This window comes from Misgurnus anguillicaudatus, chromosome 6 (assembly GCF_027580225.2).
Source record: "Misgurnus anguillicaudatus chromosome 6, ASM2758022v2, whole genome shotgun sequence".
Taxonomy (NCBI): Eukaryota; Metazoa; Chordata; class Actinopteri; order Cypriniformes; family Cobitidae; genus Misgurnus; species Misgurnus anguillicaudatus.
The window spans coordinates 22,336,473-22,357,030 of NC_073342.2; the positions used below are offsets into that span (position 1 = coordinate 22,336,473).

The window sequence follows — 20,558 nt, forward strand, 5'->3', positions numbered from 1 at the left end:
ATTTACAAACACATTTTTGGGTTGTTAATGTGTAAATGTGCTTGTATTCGTTAAAGGTGCAGTGTGTAATTTTTAGAAGGATCTCTTGACAGAAATGCAAAATAATATACAAAACTATATTATCAGGGGACCTTTTTATAATGAACTGTTATGTTTTCATTACCTTAGAATGAGACGTTTTATCTACATACACAGAGGGTCCCCTTCCATGGAAGTCGCCATTTTGTGCCACCATGTTTCTACAGAAGCCCTTATTAACGGACAAACTTTTATATTTAAAGTTGTCTCCGTCAATTACATGTTTTTCCAGTGGCGGGTACCGTAGCTTCTCTATGCGTTTCAAATGGAGGGGTGAGCAGTGGACTGTGCCGTCGGTTGCGATTTGCAACCTCACCACTGGATGCCGCTAAAATTTACACACTGCACCTTTAAGCTTTCATATTTCAAAACGATCATGTCTGATTTTTATTCCACTTGATCTTTTACACAGAAAACTAGCGCAATGCCTGGGAAAGATTAAACATTTTGAAACAACTGAAACATTTATAGGATTTATAGATTTTCAACCCGATGTGAAGCTATTCTCCCAAGACTTCTACACAAGCTGTAAAAGTTACTTATTTAACACATGGTAGTCTCAGGGAATCTGGGATTTCCCCCCTGCAAAATGACTGTACGTACAGTATATCAGTAGATACATTCAGCAGGTGTCAATTACAGCACGTTTATAGAAAGCTATAAACCCTGCATGAAGACTCTGCAAATAAAACCCCATAAAAGCAGTAGAATCGCTGCATAGTGTATGCATTTGGTGTGTGAATATAAAAAAAATTTGATCAGCTTGATCATGCACAGTTTAGTATTACCCATCATATGAAATCACAAAATAGTGCATCTTTTCAAATTATTATTGCATAAACATTATCATTCAAACATGAGGTCATGTTTGTGAAGGCATAACATCTGACTTTGCTGGTGTGCGTGGTAGAGACCAGAGCAGGTGAAAGCCAAAATTAGATATGTGAGTGTGTGTGAGACTGGTTGCTGTTTTGGGCAGGCAAATCCGCCGGCACTCAAGTTCAGATTGTGTGCAGCTAAACTACTGGCACAGCAGACTCGTGATTTCACAGGAACTGTGTTTCACAAGGTGAGATTACAGTCTTTGTTTACTGTTCAGTGAAGCGAGGACAATTTAGTGGAAGCGGCAGGCTTGTTGTTGGCTGCTGTGCATGCCCTCATTCAACGTTTCCTTGAAATGTGTGTATAAGTGTTGAAATCTCTGCTGCTAGCAGACATTCTCATGTAAGCGCTGTAAAAATTTAAAACCCTTTTCTGTGAAAACAACTGCATTGAAGGAGAAATATGCATTCTTCTTCTTATCTCTGCACAAATGATCTTACTGTATCTGAACCGGTCTGTGAAAGCAGGATGAAGTCTTATAATCTAAAAATGAGTTTAAGAGCATCAACATTGATCTTACTCAGTCAATATATTAAGGTTTTATTTTTACAGAATGTTCTTTACATTTTGTAGGATGATTTTATGCAGAAAAAAATCAATTACATTTATTTCATTTGAGGGCACATTTAGTTAGCTGTTTATTTATCTGTACTTTATTTTAAAAGTTTTCCCTTCAGGAAGATGGATCTATCAGATGATCTAGATGATGACGATGATCTTCTTAATGCTGCTATCCAACTGAGCATTCAGGAATCTTGTAAAGACATTGCCTCCCTTGGAAGGTCAGATAATAAAGTTATAGATCACATAGGGTATATATACATATGATATGTTAAGATATTACCCATCATGGTGCCTCTATTATTTCTCTCCTGCAAATAAATCCAGTGTGGAACATCAAAAAATCTTGGATGCGATTTTTCGAGGTGAAATTATTTTCTTCTCAATGATTGCGTGGTTGCTTTAAAGGGTCATATTATAAGATTTTTTTTTAAGATGTAAAATAAATCTTTGGTGTCCCCATAATGTGTATATGTGAAGTTTTGACTCAAAACACCCGACAGATAATTAATTATAGCATGTTAAAATTCCTATTTTGTAGACCTAAGCAAAAAATATGCTCGTTTTCCAGCTCCCCTAGGGTTAAACATTTGATTCTTAATGTTTTGGAATCCATTCAGCTGATCTCCGGGTCTGGCGCTAGCACTTTTAGCATAGCTTAGCATAATGCATTGAATCTGATTAGACCGTTAGCATCGCGCCAACAAATAACCAAAGAGTTTCAATATTTTTCCTATTTAAAACTTGACTCTTCTGTAGTTACATCGTGTACTAAGACTGTCAGAAAATTAAAAGTTGCGATTTTCTAGGCAGATATGACTAGGAACTATACTTTCAAACTGGCATAATAATCAGGGATTTGCTGATGCAACATGGCTGCAGCAGGCGCAGCGACACCACGCAGTGCCCGAAAACAGTCCCCTGCTATTGAAAGTAACCAAGGGGACTATTTTCGGTCAGTGTGTAAGTCCAAAGTCCTTGATTATTACGCCAATTTGAGAGTATAGTTCCTAGCCATATCGGCCTAGAAAATCACAACTTTAAATTTTCCGTCTGTCTTAGTACACGATGTAACTACAGAAGAGTCACGTTTTAAATAGGAAAAATATCAAAACTCTTTGGTTATTTGTTAGCCCGATGCTAATGGTCTAATCAGATTCAATGGATTGTGCTAAGCTATGCTAAAAGTGGTACCGCCAGACCTGGAGTTCAGCTGAATGGATTCCAAAACGGTAAGAATCAAATATTCAACCCTAAGGGAGCTGGAAAATTATCATATTTTATCATAAGTGGAATGTCCCTTTAAAATGCAAATGAGCGAATGAAATGCAAACACTGACCGCAATGATTGTGTTTTAAATTGAAACTCAATTGTGCTGTCAATAATTTTTTCTCTCTCTTTCTCTCAGTGCCGTAGTTGGATAGTGCAGATTATGGGGCGGAATTATTGTAATTGGCCTTGCTACCTTACAGAACAGACGACATATGAACGACCTAATTTTTCACATGCTTGCAAAGAATGGTTTACCAAAACTAAGTTAATGGGTTGTTCTTTTTCACATTGCACTGGGGACCGAATTATAGCACTTAAACAAAAAGTCAGATTTTCACACTATGACCCCTTTAAAACAATAACAGAATTGTATATACAGAATAATGTATCAAATGAGAATAATTAGACTCAATATGCAGACTTTTTGTGTCATCTGACCCAACAGGAGATCTTTTCGCTCTTGAGAAGCTGTGTGATTATCCTGCTGCCTTCACTGAGGTTGATAGCAGAGGCTGGTACCCACTGCACCGAGCTGCTGTCCAGCAGTCTGTACAAGTGTTGGAGATGGTCATCTATGGTGAGAGAGATTAGAAGTCCCACTGTTTTATAGCTTTCAAATATAGGTTTGTGCAATCGTAAATGTTTTTAGACATAAAAAGGATGGTGAGGAAACTTGCTTTTAATGGTTTTAATGTCAAATGAATAGCACACCCAAACATGACAATATCATTATTTACCCATTCACTTTCTGCATATAAAAATGTCCCTAAGCTGTCACTGGTGCAGTACCCTTTAAAAAGGTCCTAATATGAACCAATTAGGTACAGATACTGTACACATTTGTTACCAGTATGTTCCTTTGAGGTACTAATTTTACCTCTTTATGTGAAAATGGTATACCGCCCCACTGACAGACGGGGACATTTTTATTGACAGTGTAGATCAAACAAGACAGATGAATGAGGATATATTTAAAATACAATTACGAGCTGACTTTCATTACATAAAAGAGTTTTTGTTATATTGTCATGGTTACATTTTAGTGTAGAATTACTTATTACAATATAACTATACTATATTTAAAAACTAGTTCATATTAATTAACAACATGTACTTATGTAGGATTAGGATTTGGTTTGAGGGTTAGTTGCATGTATTTATGCATCATTTACTGTTATTACTATAGTAAAGAGTAAATACACATAACATGTGTAACAAAGAAAAGGTTATCAAATTATAATTTGTAATGCACTTAAGGAAGTTCTTTGGGTTGTTTTAAAGACGTAACAGTGAGTAAATTATAAATGCATATGGGGTGGTTTCCCAGACATGGATTAGACTAAAATAAATGTAAGACCTGTCCAAACTGAAAACAACTTGCACTGACATGTCTTAAAATACATCAGTGCCATTTCCTTTGCAATGTTTTTAGTAAGGCATGTTCGTTAAAACTATTATAGTTCCTAATTAAACTAAGGCCTAGTCCATGCTTAAAGGGACACTCCACGTTTTTACAAATATTCCAATTTTTCAGCTCCCCTCGAGTTAAATATTTGATTTTTACCGTTTTGGAATCCATTCAGCTGATCTCCAGGTCTGCCATTAGCACTTTTAGCATAGCTTAGCATAATCCATTGAATCTGATTAGATCATTAGCATTGCGCCTAAAAATAATTAAAGAGTTTGGATATTTTTCCTATTTAAAACTTGACTCTTCTGTAGTTACATTGTGTACTAAGACCGACAAAAATTTTAAATTATGATTTTCTAGACTCTCATTCTGGTGTAATAATCAAGGACTTTGCTGCCGTAACATGGCTGCTGCAGGTGTAGTGATGTTACGCAGCAGCCGAAAATAGTCCCCTTGGTAACTTTCAATGCAGAGGACTATTTTCGGGCACTGCTTAATATCATTGCGCCTCATGCAGCTAATCCATGTTCGAGAAACCACCCCATACGGTTATTTCCAAAGCTCAGTAGTTTGGTTGAAAATAGGTTCTTACAGATTATCCTTAGAGAAAGAAACTGCAGATGGGGAGACGCCGTTGATTTTGGCTACTCAAGCCGGTCTGGTGGAGATCGTGAGGACTCTGCTCGAACATGGAGCTTCACCCAACAGGACCAACAGCAAGAACGAATCTCCCTTATTACTGGGTACTTCAACCAATACTATTTTTTGGAAATGTCAACACAATCTCCCGGCAATGTGTAACTAGTTTACAAGGTGGCAATTCTCATTTGGAAGTTTTAGTCTCGTTGGGTTTAGGGTTGGGGTATCATTATGCCATTTTTCATGGGCGTCGGAGGCAAAAAATGTGGACGGGCCCTCCCCAGAAAATGTTTACATTTAATTAGATAAAAAAGTAATTTAGTAATGCAATGCTTGGTTTACCTTGCTGTGTTTCGGCGGTGGGAGTGCAACAACAGGCACCAGTAGTGAAAACAAGGAATGGAGTTGTATTTATATGGAATCTGAATGAGCCAAGTGGAATGGATTTGAGAAATCAGCTGTGTGGAAGTCAAGGCTGTAGCTAAAACAAGGAATGGAGTTTAATTTATTAGGGCACACCTCAGGTGGAATGGATTTGACTGACGGCGCTCTGAAAAGTGAATAGACATATCGGCTAAATTAGAAATGGTACAAATAAGTGGGTCTAATATAATCTTGGGTCTGCTTGTCCCGCAAATATATAATGGTTCCGACGCCCATGCATCTTTTTCTAATAATCAGACTTTTTTGTATGATTTACATTGTACACTTTGATACAAATTAGCCACCTCATACATTACATACAGTTTCCTGAGATCAGGCTTGAAATGTATAGTCTACATCATCATTAGCTTCAAAATATGTTTTGTGCTGCAGCCGTAAGAACAGACTCATTTGAAATCGCTTTCACACTTCTATCACGAGGCGCATCGGCGAATCAGGTCTGCCTTAAAAACTGGACGGCCATTCACGAGGCTGCCAAGGTGGGCTGCACTGATATTCTTCAGCTCCTCCTGCAACGTGGAGGTAACGTACATGAGGTAGACCAGAACGGGATGACGCCTATGGAAATTGCTGCAGAATATGCAAGAGCAGAAGTGCTGGATATCCTCATTCACTATGGTAAAACTGCGTAATTAACAAACAGCTCACAAATGTTTTTACACTATAAAAAAGTTGTTCGACCCATGGTTGGTTAAAAAATGGCGAAACCCAACCGTTGGGGTAAATTAACCCAGAGAATGTCCATATGTGACCCAACAGTTGGATTTGTCCACATTTTACACAATCATGGATTGAATGGTTGTGTACTTAAGGAGAAAACTAACACAATGATGTACCAACAGGTGGCAATGTAAATGCTCAGGCGCCGAATGGAGACAGTGTGCTGTATGATGCCGCTGGTTCTGGAAATCCTGACTGCATTGAGCTTCTGCTCCAACATGGTGCTGATCCCAACATCCCCAATCTTTCCTCATGGCTTCCGATCCACCGTGCGGCTTACGAAGGACATTACCTGTATGACATTAACTATACAAGATTTAAAAACACAAATCCGAATAAACAACAAAACCAACATCTGTATTTCACTATTAGGGGGACATTCCACTTTTTTTGAGGGTGTGCTCATTTTCTAGCTCCCCAGGGGTTGGGCATTTGGTTCTTGTCATTTTGGAGTCCATTCAGCTGGTCTCTGGGTCTGGCGCTGGCACTTTTGGCATGTTTTAGCACGGTCCATTGAATCTGGTTGGACCGTTGGCGTCGCGCCTGAAAATAATCAAAGAGTTTCAATATTTTTCCTATTTAAAACTTGACTCTTCTGTAGTTACATTGTGTACTAGGCCGACAGAAAATTAAATGTTGCGATTTTCTAGGCAGATATGGTTATAGGAACTATACTCTCAAACTGGACTTTGCTAATGTAACATGGCGGCAGCAGGCGTAGTGATTAGGCACTGACCGAAAATAGTCCCCTGCTATTGAACGTAACCAAGGGGACTATTTTTGGTCAGGCTCTTTGGTTGTTTTTTGGTGCGATGCTGGTGGTCTGGTCGGTTTCAATGGATTGTGCTAAGCTATGCTAAAAGTGCTAGCACCAGACCCGGAGATCAGCTGAATGGATCCCAAAATGGTAAGAATCAAATGTTTAACCCTAGGGGAGCTGGAAAATTGGCATGTTTTCAAGAAAAGTGGAATGTCCCTTAAGGCTACATTACATGAATGATACCTCATGACCACTTAGCCACCATGTATTGTTTTGCAAATATCCTTTACATTTTATAAAACAATCTTTTCAGGGCGCTGAGAATGTTAATCCCCGTAACTACAAAAGAAGCTCTCCATCTCTCGGGCCAAAGCCCCCTTCATTCAGCTGCAGATGGAGGTCACGTCCAGTGTCTGGAGTTCCTACTGGCGAAAGGCTTCGATGTCAATGCTCTTCTAGAAACGCACGTCTCTGAGAACTACGGGGACATGAGACGGACCGCCTTGTACTTCGCCGTCTCCAATGGAGATGTGACCGGCACTCAGATATTGTTAAACGCCGGAGCTAAAACCGACCTGGATCCTCTACACTGTCTCCTAGTGGCGGTAAGAAGCGGGAGGTACGAGATTGTCAAGTTGCTCTTGGCCAAGCTTGCTGATGTGAACTGTTATTTCACGGTGGTCAATGACACAGTGTTTCCTACTGCGCTACAATACTGCCTGAAGGACGAGATGATGATGCGACTGCTTCTGAACAGCGGTTACGATGCCGAAAAATGCTTCTGTTGTCGTCATGACTTAACATGGGGTCGCTATTCAGAACATCCAAGTGAGAAGATCCCAGTGAGTGCTCTGTTACAAAATCTAGTATGATGTGGCCTGTATATCTTTACCTATGACTGTTTTCTCTTCTGTGTAGTTCTGCGATTTCATCAGCGTCTCTTCGCTCGCTCAGCTCTCTGGAAGAGCTGTACGGGTTCTCCTGGATTATGTTAGTCATGTTCCCATCTGCTCCAAGCTGAGGATGGTTCTGAGAAAGCATAAGGAATGGCCGGAAATATCTGACATTTTGGGTGAGTAGCAAACAAACACTCAGAACTTTCATTGTTGTTGTTTTATTGGTCACTTTATGCAATAAATACTTGTGACTACTTTTAGTCATGTATTGTGCTTTATATGGTTGAAAAGTGGTTTGGTTTGGTTTAGGGTAGGGACGGGGTTAGATGCTCCAAAATATCTTTCAGACTAGAAATATTTATGAAACCATTTCTACTTTTTTAAATGGAGAGAATTAAATGCATCTAATCTGATCTAATTGCATCTAATTGCCATTCTAAACAGTGACACGGGGCAGTGCAGTCGACTGTCAATGACGTTAATATCCACATTCCCTACTGAAAAATCCAGCTAAGAATGGCATAAACTGGTGAGCTGGTTTTAGTTGGTCTCCAGCTTGGTTTTAGCTGATTTTGCTGGTGTAGGAAGCTGGTTTTGCTGGTGTAGCAAGCTGGTCTAGCTGTGTTTTGGTCACTTTTTAAGCTGGTCTAGCTGGACTTAGCTGGTCAGGCTGGAAAACCAGCTGGCCCACCAGCGTTACCAGCTTTGTCAGGCTGGGAGGACCAGCGTAAACCACCTTAAACCAGCTTATGCTGGATTTTTTAGTAGGGTTACCCTTTGTTACCGCCTTTAATGACGTAGAACCACATGACAACAGTGTAGCCAAAACAGTTGTGGACAAATGCGGAAGTAATAGCGTCTTTCGGGCAACTCGCTTGTTTATGGTAATTTGTTAATCTGAACACTTAATTCTGTGCTATGTAAACATAGACTGTAAAAAAAGATGAACGACGCCCGTTCACTCTCTTCCATTGGTAAAAAGTAAAGCCGCCAGTGTCCCGATATGGCGTTGACATTTGGGTCTTGAGTCTGTGCAGTAGCAATTTCGGGACCAGTCCTGCGCAGTAGTGAGCAGGAAGTAAAGCCTCGAAATCAAGGCCCACCTTCGCTCTCACAGAATGCGCATATCACAGCTGTCAATCATGATGTGACACCACCGTTTTTATAACATTAAATAACTAACTAAAAACAAACTTACTTAACAACAAACACTTGGATTTACATAAAACTACAGTAAAAACTACAGTAAATGACAGAAAACAGCTTCAGAAAAAAGATAATTGAAGTGTAATTAAATTGTTTAGTGGGTCTCAATTCCTATTGAATAACATGGGGAGGCGGGGTTTATGAGCTATACTGGAACCAGTTACTGGGGGGCGATCAAGACGTTTTGCCTTCACTTTTCAGGGCTTGTGCGGCACACTTGTATGTAAACACACCATCGAATTGGACTAATACTGTAACATCTATGACTAACAATTGCGCTTTGAACATTACATGAAACCTTACATAATGAAATAAAACAATGTCATCAATCGCAACATTTATAAAACTTGATTAATTTACCTCATTTTTTAACATGATTTCTTGTTTTTGTCTAATTTCTGGCCATCAGCGGTTGAGTTAAAGACAACAAATCCCATCATTCCACGCTGCTTCAGAGCGTCATTAATCTACATCATTGTTATTGTTTTGATTGTGCGCCCTCTAGTGGCACGGATTATACAAATTGCATATTTAAAGGTGCTCTAAGCGAATCTGTGTGACGTTCCTTTTTGTTGATGTTTGAACTGTTTTCAAACAAACGGAGCGTAGCTAACTCCTCCCCCTCCCTTCCGTGCTTTCATGAACGCGCCCAACCCCCACCCCCAAATTCTTCTTGTCGTTTATTGGCTGGGACACTTTGTTATCGTTTCTGGTGGTAGGTTTGGCCACTTTGTTTTTATTGTAGTTTGTGGAGCCTAGGCAGTCTACAGAGATCGCGTTTTTTACAGTTTCATCAGCGGACAGGCAGCAAGCAGATAGTGAGGAGATGTTTGCTGTATGTAACAAAAAATGTTTTATGGTCTAAAACGCGTGAATTCGCTTAGAGCACCTTTAAGTACGTACAGTGTGAAACGTGAACCAGATAACCCAGGATTCTGTTAACCGGGGTTTAGAATAACCTGGGGTTAACTATTTCCAGTGTGAAAATGTGACAACTTGCCCCAAAGTGCTAATTTCTGCCCTATATTTTAAGTTGAAAATGTATTGAATTTTAAACTTTTAGAAGCATTTATATTTACAAGTTTGTAGCATACCATTTTTTCTTCCACGGGATGTGAATATAAATGCTTTAATATATATTTATTTTTTAAAATAAATTTAAAAAAATTCAAAAATAGGTCAAAAATATATTGGTGAAAAACATTATTGTAAATATATTTGTATATTTCAAAAAAATATATTTTAAAAATCACATTTTTTCCGTATTGGTAGATTGTGTCAAGCGCTCACAAGTCGTGTAAAAATCCAAATCAGTAAATTGTGTTTTCTTGTGGATCTATGATTTATCCAGGAAACCCTCGTGCACTGAAGCACCTATGCAGACTTGTCATCAGAAGAGAGATGACTCCATGTAGGCTGGGTGACCCTGAGTTCATACACTCCGGTCCTTTCCCACCTGGACTGAAAGGCTACCTAATGTACAAGGAATATGATCTGTATGGAAGAATCATGAGTCAGGAATGATGTTCTTTCCTAAAGGAAGAAAACTTGCAGGTTAAAGACGAAAGATTTCAATGTTTTAGTTCTTGCGTATTAGCTTTAAGGACACCAACATCTTAGTTCTCCCCCTAAACCCTGAAAAAATTGTGTAAGATTCACATATTGTTAAAAGGTTGACATGACCAGATTTTTCACCATGTTTCCATCAAAACACTTCTTAAAATACATTTCACAAAGCAATGTCTTGGTGCTATCTGTGCAATAAAATCATGTTCCATCTAAACATTGCCAAAAACATGTTTATTTTGGATTATATCAAATCAGATCTTTTTCTAAGAGTTCAATCAAGATGTTCCAGTTGTTTTTGTGTTAAAATGTACTACAGCACTCATAAAACACATAAGCGGTGTTTACTGCGTCTGTGTAACATTGGACATTTGATTACACATCACCTCCGCGCTGTTAAGCAGCAGTACTCGAATGCATTATCAATAGTAGAAGTCATTAAACGCAGGTCATATCTATTTATAACTTTATGTCCCATTAATATCAACAAACTTATGAGAGGGAAACTTTGAACATGAGCACTATCATAATCTCAAACGATACAGGAACAATTGTGACTATCATTAGACGTATTAGTTTATTGTATACCCAAGGTTTATTACCAGTTACCGTACAAGTACACTTGATAATTTTACCTGATAGAAATGTTTATGATGAGTTCAAAAATGTGAGCATATAATGACAGTGCAAATCTTCAATGGTTGTGTTTTACAGTACACATATATATTCAATGAGATTATGGCTTTAGAGGTCATGAACTGTCTGCAGTTTGCTTTGTCATACTGAAGAGGTTTATATATTACATCTAACGCTTTTATAATCATTGCACTTTTGAAGGTTTCATTTAAAGGGACACTCCACTTGAAAATATGCTAATTTATGCTCCCCTGGAGTTAAAGCAACACTATGTAGTTTTTTTTATCTTTAACTGGACAAATTGTACTGTTGCTGCAACCTGAGCAGCCTCCTAGCTGCTACAAGCACACTCTGAAAGTGGTGGTGGAGGGTAGAGCACACAGCCCCGCCCCTCCCCCTGCCTGCAGAAGAGTGTCTGATACCAGGCACTGTTGCGCTTTTCAACCACATGGGGGAGCTGTAAGTCATTTTTACATGGAAACTACATAGTGTTGCTTTAGACATTTGATTTTTGCCGTTTTGGAATCCATTCGGCTGATCTCCGGGTCTGGCGCTGCCGCTTTTGGCATGGCTTAGCATGGTTCATTGAAACTGATTGGACCATTGGCATTGCACAGAGAAATAACCAAAGAGTTACCAATGGTTCCAGCAGGTGCAGTGATGTTGCGCAGTGCCCGAAAATAGTCCTCTGCTATTGAAAGTTACCAAGGGGACTACTTTTGGGTACTGCGTAGTATCATTGTGCCTCTTGCTCTCATGTTACGGCAGCAAAGTCCTTGATTATTACGCCGGAATGAGAGTATAGTCCTAGCCATATCTGCCTAGAAAATCACAACTTTTAATTTTCCGTCGGTCTTAGTACACAATGTAACTACAGAAGGGTCAAGTTTTAAATAGGAAAAATATCAAAACTCTTTGGTTATTTTTTAGCTTGATGCTAATGGTCTAATCCAATGGATTATGCTAAAATATGCTAAAAGTGCTAGCGCCAGACCCGGAGATCAGCTGAATGGATTTCAAAATGGTAAAAATCAAAGGTTTAACTCTAGGGGAGCTGGAAAATGAGCATATTTAAAAAAAGTGTCTCTTAAAATAAATGGTGTTTATGAGGTTTTTGGCTGATATCAAATATTGCTTTGAAACAACTGGCAGATTACATCATCAATAAAAAGATCACTTAAAAATAAATCTAATGAATGTAGACCTATAGTGGAAAGTGCACTTTTATACAGTTTGTGCAATATATATATATATATGTATGTATGTATGTATGTATGTATGTATGTATGTATGTATGTATGTATGTATGTATGTATGTATGTATGTATGTATGTATGTATGTATGTATGTATGTATGTATGTAATTTAAATCAATATGCAACACTTTCCATACAAATCTAATATCTCTTCAAGGTCAGTTCTTATTGTCTTTAAAATTGATCTTTTTGTTCTTAACTGGTCCGACCTCTATAAAATAAACCTGTAAACTATGGTTGGTGACATCATCATTATTTGGTCATTCTCCGAATACTGTTTTCATCCTCCAACACTCCAGTTCCCCAAACAGTTTTCCAGATAAGATTATCTCTCTCACTTCAATGAGCGCCCTGACACACGGCACAAATCTCACGTATGAGAATCCGTACACATGCAGAAAAAGCAGCATACAAGTATGAGCAACTTTAGCTACCGAAAAGATGAAGACATCGATGAAGATGAACTTCTTGCTTCTTTAACCGGTGAGGAACTCCAAGAGCTGGAGAAGATAATGGCTATAGAACCAGATGAGATTCCTGCTGGACTCAGGCAGGACAACCAGACATCCAGGCGAGCGACGGGAACGTTTAGTCGAGATGCTCTTCTGAAGTATTGGGAGAATGAAACTAACAGATCGATAGAGGTACGATAGATGTCTAAATGAGGTTTAAATTTGTAATTGTAGATCAGTTAACAAGATCAAAATGGTCGGTGGATATGTTTGTGAGTCACTTTTAGATATTTATGCATTTGGTACACTGCAAAAAAGACTTAAAAAGTAAGTTAACTGGTTGCCTTAAAATTTTGAGTCAACTAATATTTGTAAGTTGAAATAACTCAATAATAACTTACTTTTTTAAGCTGAACCAACTTTTTTTACAACGTAGATGCTTTTATCCAGTGCATATACATTTTATCAGATTATGGGTGATTCTCACGAAATCCAGATTTTGAAGGTGTCCAGCATTAGAATTTTTAAAAAGGCCTTGAAGCCAATTTTTTTTGCACATATAAGATTAAGGTCTGAACTTACTATAACCGTTATTTTTAGAGGATTTAAAAAATATTTCCTATAGAATTATTAAATTTTTTTAGATCATTATCAAAAAATGATCATTACCGCAACATGATATTACATTAAATAGATGCATTTACAAACTCATGTTTCGGTAATGAGAACTAAAAAGTTGTCTAGATACTATGACAAACAAAATTTCAACTTTTATCTGGAAAGAAAAATAAGAACTGCTTACCTGGTAGCCATCTTGAGTGTCACAGTCAATTATGTCCCTTCCAACTTTTTTTTTTTTTTTTAAAGTTTATTGAGGGCTTAAACAATGATTGAAAATTGTTGCGGAGGATGAGAAAAAATTTTCTTGGGCACATTTATATTCCTTATTATTGTCTCTACATTTTCCAATGATCACCAAATACCACATGTTTCTTTACTGTAAATGTTTATAGTATAACATGCACTGAAGCTTTTTAATTTTTTTAATTATAAATGTTCCATGTCAAAGAACCCAAATCAAGTCATGGACACTTTGCGGTAATGACAAATTTTCCCTTAAATGTGGAAAAACAACAAAATTGGTATGTATGATGTCATTTGAAATCATGTGCAAAATTAAGAGGTGTTTGTAACTGTATGCTTCTTATTTTAATAGCATTTACTTTTTTATCAAAACCATTCATGACACCTTATATGTATAATTTCGCGAGAATCACCCATATGTATTCCCAGAGATTTGATTGGATAAGTGTATAGATTTATCTTTGTGTAGTTTGTGTTTCTGTCGCTCATGGTATGCCAGTGCTCAGCATTGTTTTTCTTGTTTTGGTGATACACAGGACAGCATGGATGAAGGCCAGACAGATAAGGATGAAGCATGTGGTACTGAAGAGCCTGTTGATAATGAAGACAAGAGACAACAACACGATAGAGGCCACAAACAGAGAGGTGAAGCCAAGTCAAGCAACCAAAATACCACAGACTTATCTGATCACAATAGCAATGTTGACAAGGGTGGATGGAAACCCAATGGCACTGGTAAACGAGTCCTTCATCATACCGACTCAAACCTCACCGTTACACCAGAGAGGCAAAGTGATATTGACAAGATCTTGGAGAAGATCTTAAGCAATGATGCCTCTGTGATTTCAGTCAACCTAAACAACATCGAGAACATCTCCCAAGCGGTTTTGGTGAGCTTTGCAAACGCCTTGATCTCCAATACTCAAGTCGAGGTCTTCAGCCTTGCCAACACTCATGCAGATGACCAAGTAGCTATCGCGTTGGCTAAAATGCTGGAGAGAAACCGTAGGATCACCAATCTTAACGTCGAATCCAATTTCATTTCAGGCAAAGGTATATTGGCTTTAATCGGCTCACTTCAACATAACACGACACTGCTGGAGCTCAGATTTCACAACCAGCGGCACATCTGTGGAGGTCAGGTGGAAATGGAGATGGTCAAGCTGTTGGGGGAAAACACAACTTTGCTAAAACTAGGATATCAGTTTGATTTACCCGGCCCGAGGATGAGCGCAACAGGCATATTAACCCGCAACCAGGACCGTCAGAGGCAAAGACGTCTGGAGCAAAGGAGACAGCGAGACAACTTGGAAAACACTTCTTCTTAGATGATCAAAAACTGAGCCACTGATGTTAGTGTTACTGTATAGCTTTTAAAACTAACTTTAAAATTATAGTATATTTCAATAAGCTTTTACGGCTCTAAAAAAACTTTATTTCTTCTTCTAAGAATATTCATACTAGGGATTTTGCCAACACCAATTCTGTCGAAGCAGATCTCACGACTTTTATCAATAATTCACCATCTATACCAAGAACTGAATTGTTCATTCAGTGTCAATTCTGTTCATTTCTGTTAGGATGAAATCATTAGCCAGTCACTGGAACACAATCCTATCAACGCATAAAGTCCAACAATAAAACTGACATTTTCAATATGACAATTTTATGATTCAGTGAATTGCATACTTGTGTTCACAAGTAACTTTTTTTCTTACTCTATTAGTACCTTTTATGGGAAACTTTTCTTAGGATATTTTTTATTTCTGTGACTGTCTGTTAGTGATATAATGACAGTTTAGTTACACAATCATATACTGGAGAAGTCATTTGAACAGAAGATGATTGACTACAGCTCCAACTGCTGTAGTTGAATAGTTAAGCCTACTACACTACTGTATTTTATAATGTTGGTCATTATAGTGGTACTTGGAGAGCCAAAATATTTTCTGAGGTGGTACTTTGAGAACCACTGCCCTAGCATTACGGTTTTCAAAACAAACACCACGAAACACTATCCACATGGCTATAAAAGAAATGATCCAGTTGTTTTTAAGAACAGTTTTAAAGGTGCAGTGTGTAATTTTTAGGAGGATCTCTTGACAGAAATGCAAAATAATATACAAAACTATATTATCAGGGGTGTAAAAAGACCTTACATAATGGACCCTTATGTGTTTATTAACTTAGAATGAGACATTTTTATCTACATACACCGAGGGTCCCCTTACATGGAAGTCGCCATTTTGTGCCGCCAATTTTCTACAGAAGCCCTTAACGAACAATTTTTTACTAAGTTGTCTCCGACGATGACATGTTTGTCCGGTGGTGGCTACCATAGCAGTGGACTAAGCCGTTGGTTGCAATTCACAACCTCACCACTAGATGCCGCTAAAATTTACACACTGCACCTTTAACAGTTAAAACTTTTTTCTTCTTTGCAGGCCACTCATGATTAAAATTCTTGAGAGAGAAATGTTTCAGTCAAGGATTTTTTTGGGAGGGGGGATCCAGATTATTTACTCACCACTATGTCATCCAAAATGTCTTTCTTAGTTCAGTCAAGAAGAAATTATGGATTTTGAGGAAAACATTCCAGGATTTTTCCAATTTTAATGGACTTTAATGGACCTCAATAAATGGACAAAAAATGGACTAATGCAGTTTAAAATTGCAGTTTCAAATTACTCTAAATGATCCCAAACGAGGCATAAGGGTCTTATCTAGTGAAACGATTGTCATTTTTGGCAAGAAAAATAAAAAATATACACTTTTAAACCACAACTTCTCGTCTTCCTCCATTCGTGTGACGAGCCAGCGCGACCCCACGTAACACATCATCACGTCAAAAGGTCACGTATGACGTATCGAAACTACGCCCCAGTGTTTACAAGTGTGGAGAAAGAGGACCGTTCCGACGTTGTTGTATGTGGAATGATACTAATTAATGTCTTTGTGTCAGTTTATTGTTTAAAATGGTCCGCAAATGTGCGTTTCATATATGTAACACTTGATCTTTCCACGGCATTATGTAAAGTCGCGCTGGCGCGTTACAGGACCAGAGATATATGAGAAGTTGTGGTTTAAAAGTGCATATTTTGTATTTTTCTGGCAAAAAAATGTTTCGCTAGATAAGACCCTTGTGCCTCGTTTGGGATCGTTTGGAGTCCTTTGGGGCTGCAATTTTGAACTGCATTGAAGCTGTTAAAGGAACAGTATGTAAGAAATGTATATCAATTAATCATAAAATGGCCCTGATATGTAACTAGACATTAAGAAATCATTTTCATTTCAAATACTTATATCACTGACAACAGTTGTCTGGGCAGGATATTGTCATTTGAAATGTGGAGTTGCAGCCCTCAACTGATGTTTATGTTGTCATTTTGTGTATTGGCCAACAGTTGTGTGATTGCAGTACCAGTTTTAGCCACAAATTTTGTGATTGCAATACCAGTTTTGGCCACAATCCTACATACTGTTCCTTTAAGTGTTGGGGTCCATTAAAATGAGAAAAATCTTGGAATGTTTTCCTCAAAAAACATAATTTCTTCTCGACTGAACAAATTAAGACGTCATCAACATTTTGGATGACATGGTAAGTAAATTATCTACATTTTTTTTAAAGAAAATATCAAAAATCTTACATATTGTGGCTTTAAAATAATATAAGATTTGTTTTAGATATACACATAAACACCCTACATCCTTTTCTTTGAATGTTAAAGGTATAGTTCACTTTAAAATGAAAATTCTGTCATCATTTTAAACCTGTATGAATTTCTTTTTTCTGATGAACACAAAAGAAGATATTTTGAGAAATGATGGTAAACAAACCTCAGTAAGTGACCATAAACTTCCATAGTAGGAATAAAAAAATATGATGGAATTGAATGTGTACCGTCATCTGTGTGCTTACGATCATTTATCAAAATATTTTCTTCATCATTTATCACAATACTTCCAAAATATGTTTTTCCTACTATGGAAGTCTATGGTCACTATCTGCTGTGTGTTTACCATCATTTCTCAAAATATTTTTGAGTTCATCAGAAAAAAAAATTCATAAAGGTTTAAAACAACATGAGGATGAGTAAATGATGACAGAATTTTCATTTTAAAGTGAACTATCACTTTAATGTTAACACTCAATATTATTTATACATGTAACTTTCTACTAGAAGAAGAAGGAAAGCACCACGTCTCAGGTTTGTAAATATTATCATTTATTTAAGTATAGATTTTAGTGTTTTCATTCCACATTCCAACCCACTTTGTAAGATTTGATGTCAATTTTACAATTTTTGCAGCGCTACCCTTACAGGACAGCACTTTCAATCGAGACAGACAAAATACTGTTAAACCAGCATTAATTTTACACAAAGGTTTGTTGTTTTTATCATTACTTGAAATGTAGTTGTCAGTCAAGCGTCGGTCTTTGAAAGCTTCTATAGTATGAAAGTTGAAATCGTGTTTGATGAAGTGCTATATTTTCATTTCTCTCGATATGACTTGAAATGTTATACTCATGAAATGATGGCGTTCAGGTATCAGCATCTACAGTATTGAATGTTCTCATTAATAAAGTGAAAACTGAGGTGTGATGTAGTGTGAACTTGATTTTAACGGACCGTACTTATAGTGTTCAGCCAATGTGTTTTCCTCCTGCAGTGAATTTCCTTTTGTTATTCGTGCAAAAATATATATAGCCTCAATATATCAGCCTGGTGTACATTTACAAGGGAAACAATACAAGGGACATACATAATCTGATAGGAGAACCTCTTACCAAATCTAAGAATGCTAAACTAGGATTTGAATAAGAAAATCGAAAGTACAGAAAAGTAGGGTATGAAAATAGTGTTATCTAAATCATTAATCCACAATAAACGGGGACATCGAGTGTCCCGTCCATCTCCCTTTTCCCGCTCGGAGGAAAACGCAAACATTCAGGTCAACGGAATCGTGAATCCTGGCATTAAACTTCACATGGTTATACCAGGAGATTATTTTACAGAGGATAAATGACAAAAACTTTACAGATTACATGAGGTATTGCACAGATTATTAAAAAAAAGCAAAAGGCAACAAAAATATACAGCGATTTGAAAAAACAAACAGAAAAACACAGAATTTGAGTAAAATTTGGGGACGTTTCAGAACGTGGTATTATTGACTCTGTCGGGTGGGTTTAGTGTCAGGTGGATTAATCATCCCATTCATCATCATCCTCAAAGTCTTCATCTTCATCATCGTCCTCATCTTCATCTGATGGCCAAACAGATAAGATGACAACAGTGAATTACACATTACTGACTGTCAAATACATTTTTTAATGTAAATATTGTGTCATGGAAAAGCACATATTTTGCCAGGTACAGTTAAGGCAGTGGTTTTCAAACTATAAGGGGTGTGAGATGCTGCCAGGGGGCTCCAGTTATGACATTTTTTAAATACATATATTATAAAATCATAAATTCTGCGCAGTTAAACCTCAGACAAATAAGGCTACCAACCAACAGCACGACATTTTATAGTTGAATATGTTTGATTTAATTCAATTTCCAAGTTTGAGATTGTTTTATGTCATGAGTTTTCTTTGGAGGGGCTCACAGCGAATAGTTTGAATACCACCAAGTTAAGCCCAGAATACACTGCATGATTTTTAGATGTCCTAGACGAACGATCGCCATCGAGAAACCTTCGCCACGAATTCTATGATCGTATATTTTATCTGTATATTTTATAAGACGGCCGTTTTCCAGGTCTTGCGACCAAAGATAGCCTACGATACAGTGTGTTTACTGCTACAACCAGTGTACCAGTATTTGAAGAGTTTGGTTCCAAAACGCAATAAACGCCATTTTTGAAAAAAATTTGCTTGTGTCAAAATCAGTATTATATCAGGTCAGTATTTAAAAGTATATTCTTAATTTTATGCAAAATCCAATATACACCGTGTTATTCTGTCATCTTTTCTCCCTTATTTCCCAAAATGCGATAAACGCCACTCCTCCTTTTCTACAGAACGCAATAAATCCGCTCCACATATTACAGCGCACCATTCTACGGATGTAAACAAATCAAGTTGCTCTCATGCTAACACATTGACCCCAGGGGATCTTTTGAAAAACTTTCCCTTATTTTACTCAGTCAACGAAAATCAAGCAGGACCAAAACATTTTACAGTTGATCACTGTCAAAAAAGTTCAGCGATGACGTCCCAAGGATAACAGCAGCAATGGCAGTGTTCTTAATATGACAGAGTAAGTGTTTTGATTAATGCCATTAATGTTTATGTTTTTAATCTGTGTATACCTCTAGTCAACTAAATGAATATAACATGGCAAAGATAAATGCACATTTATATATTGATTCAATACATTTATAGCATTTTGAAAAAAAAAAAAACTTGTCATGGATTCATTGCATTTTGCGGAAAAAAAATCAGTTTTTATAATAAATCTTTGAAAAATAAATTATGGATTTGAATTTTTTATGTGTTTTTATAACCTAAAGATGCTATGTGAAAGTTTGTAACAGAAAATAGTGGCTTTCATCTTGTCACTTTCTTGTTATAAGCACTATTCGAACGAGATTCGTTTTCCAAACAACGTTTGAGTTTCAACGTGTCCCCCAGGACGTCTGTGATTTTATGTACCAATTCGGACGGGATTAAAATTCTCAGGCTATTCCAGAGATGGGAGTGTCTGTTTCATGCATTTGGGGGTTGCAGAAGATAACGTGCTCTGGATACACGTGTTTGTAATGTTTAATATTTTGCTTTAAATGTAAAATTATTACAGAACATGTAATTTATTCATTTAATTTTAACAAATCAAAATAAAATATACAAATCTTACTAAAGTAATGTTAGCCTACGTGTTTTATATAACTGTCTGCTTATAATAAAC

At 37.3% G+C, this 20,558-nt stretch overlaps 3 protein-coding genes across 8 annotated transcripts in view; 2 read left to right on the forward strand and 1 right to left on the reverse strand.

Moving 5' to 3' along the window:
- The first annotated feature begins 8 nt into the window (after positions 1–8).
- On the forward strand, positions 9–10,653 carry asb15a (ankyrin repeat and SOCS box containing 15a). Of its 3 annotated transcripts, none has more exons than XM_055193360.2 (10): positions 9–1,147; positions 1,626–1,742; positions 1,849–1,886; positions 3,240–3,371; positions 4,790–4,948; positions 5,709–5,906; positions 6,131–6,302; positions 7,082–7,610; positions 7,687–7,840; positions 10,222–10,653. In XM_055193360.2, the coding sequence occupies exons 2-10, from the start codon at positions 1,642–1,644 to the stop codon at positions 10,392–10,394; spliced, it is 1,656 nt and encodes a 551-aa protein (XP_055049335.2). In that variant the 5' UTR covers positions 9–1,147; positions 1,626–1,641; the 3' UTR covers positions 10,395–10,653. The 3 variants fall into 3 exon arrangements, with proteins under 3 accessions (XP_055049335.2, XP_073724891.1, XP_055049334.2); XM_073868790.1 differs by having other exon boundaries at positions 10–1,147; positions 5,661–5,906; XM_055193359.2 differs by having other exon boundaries at positions 10–1,147; positions 1,638–1,742; positions 5,661–5,906.
- A 1,762-nt stretch (positions 10,654–12,415) lies between these two features.
- lmod2a (leiomodin 2 (cardiac) a) lies at positions 12,416–16,080 on the forward strand. Its single transcript, XM_055193172.2, has 2 exons — positions 12,416–12,972; positions 14,181–16,080. The coding sequence occupies exons 1-2, from the start codon at positions 12,721–12,723 to the stop codon at positions 14,970–14,972; spliced, it is 1,044 nt and encodes a 347-aa protein (XP_055049147.2). The 5' UTR covers positions 12,416–12,720; the 3' UTR covers positions 14,973–16,080.
- Positions 16,081–17,848: 1,768 nt separating this feature from the next.
- Positions 17,849–20,558, reverse strand: part of wasla (WASP like actin nucleation promoting factor a) — a 103,597-nt gene continuing 100,887 nt past the window's right edge. For all 4 annotated transcript variants that reach the window (XM_073868792.1, XM_073868791.1, XM_055193264.2 and 1 more), the window contains one exon: positions 17,849–18,912. In XM_073868792.1, coding sequence (XP_073724893.1) covers positions 18,851–18,912 — 62 coding nt within the window. In that variant the 3' untranslated portion in view covers positions 17,849–18,850. The remainder of the gene's footprint in view (positions 18,913–20,558) is intronic.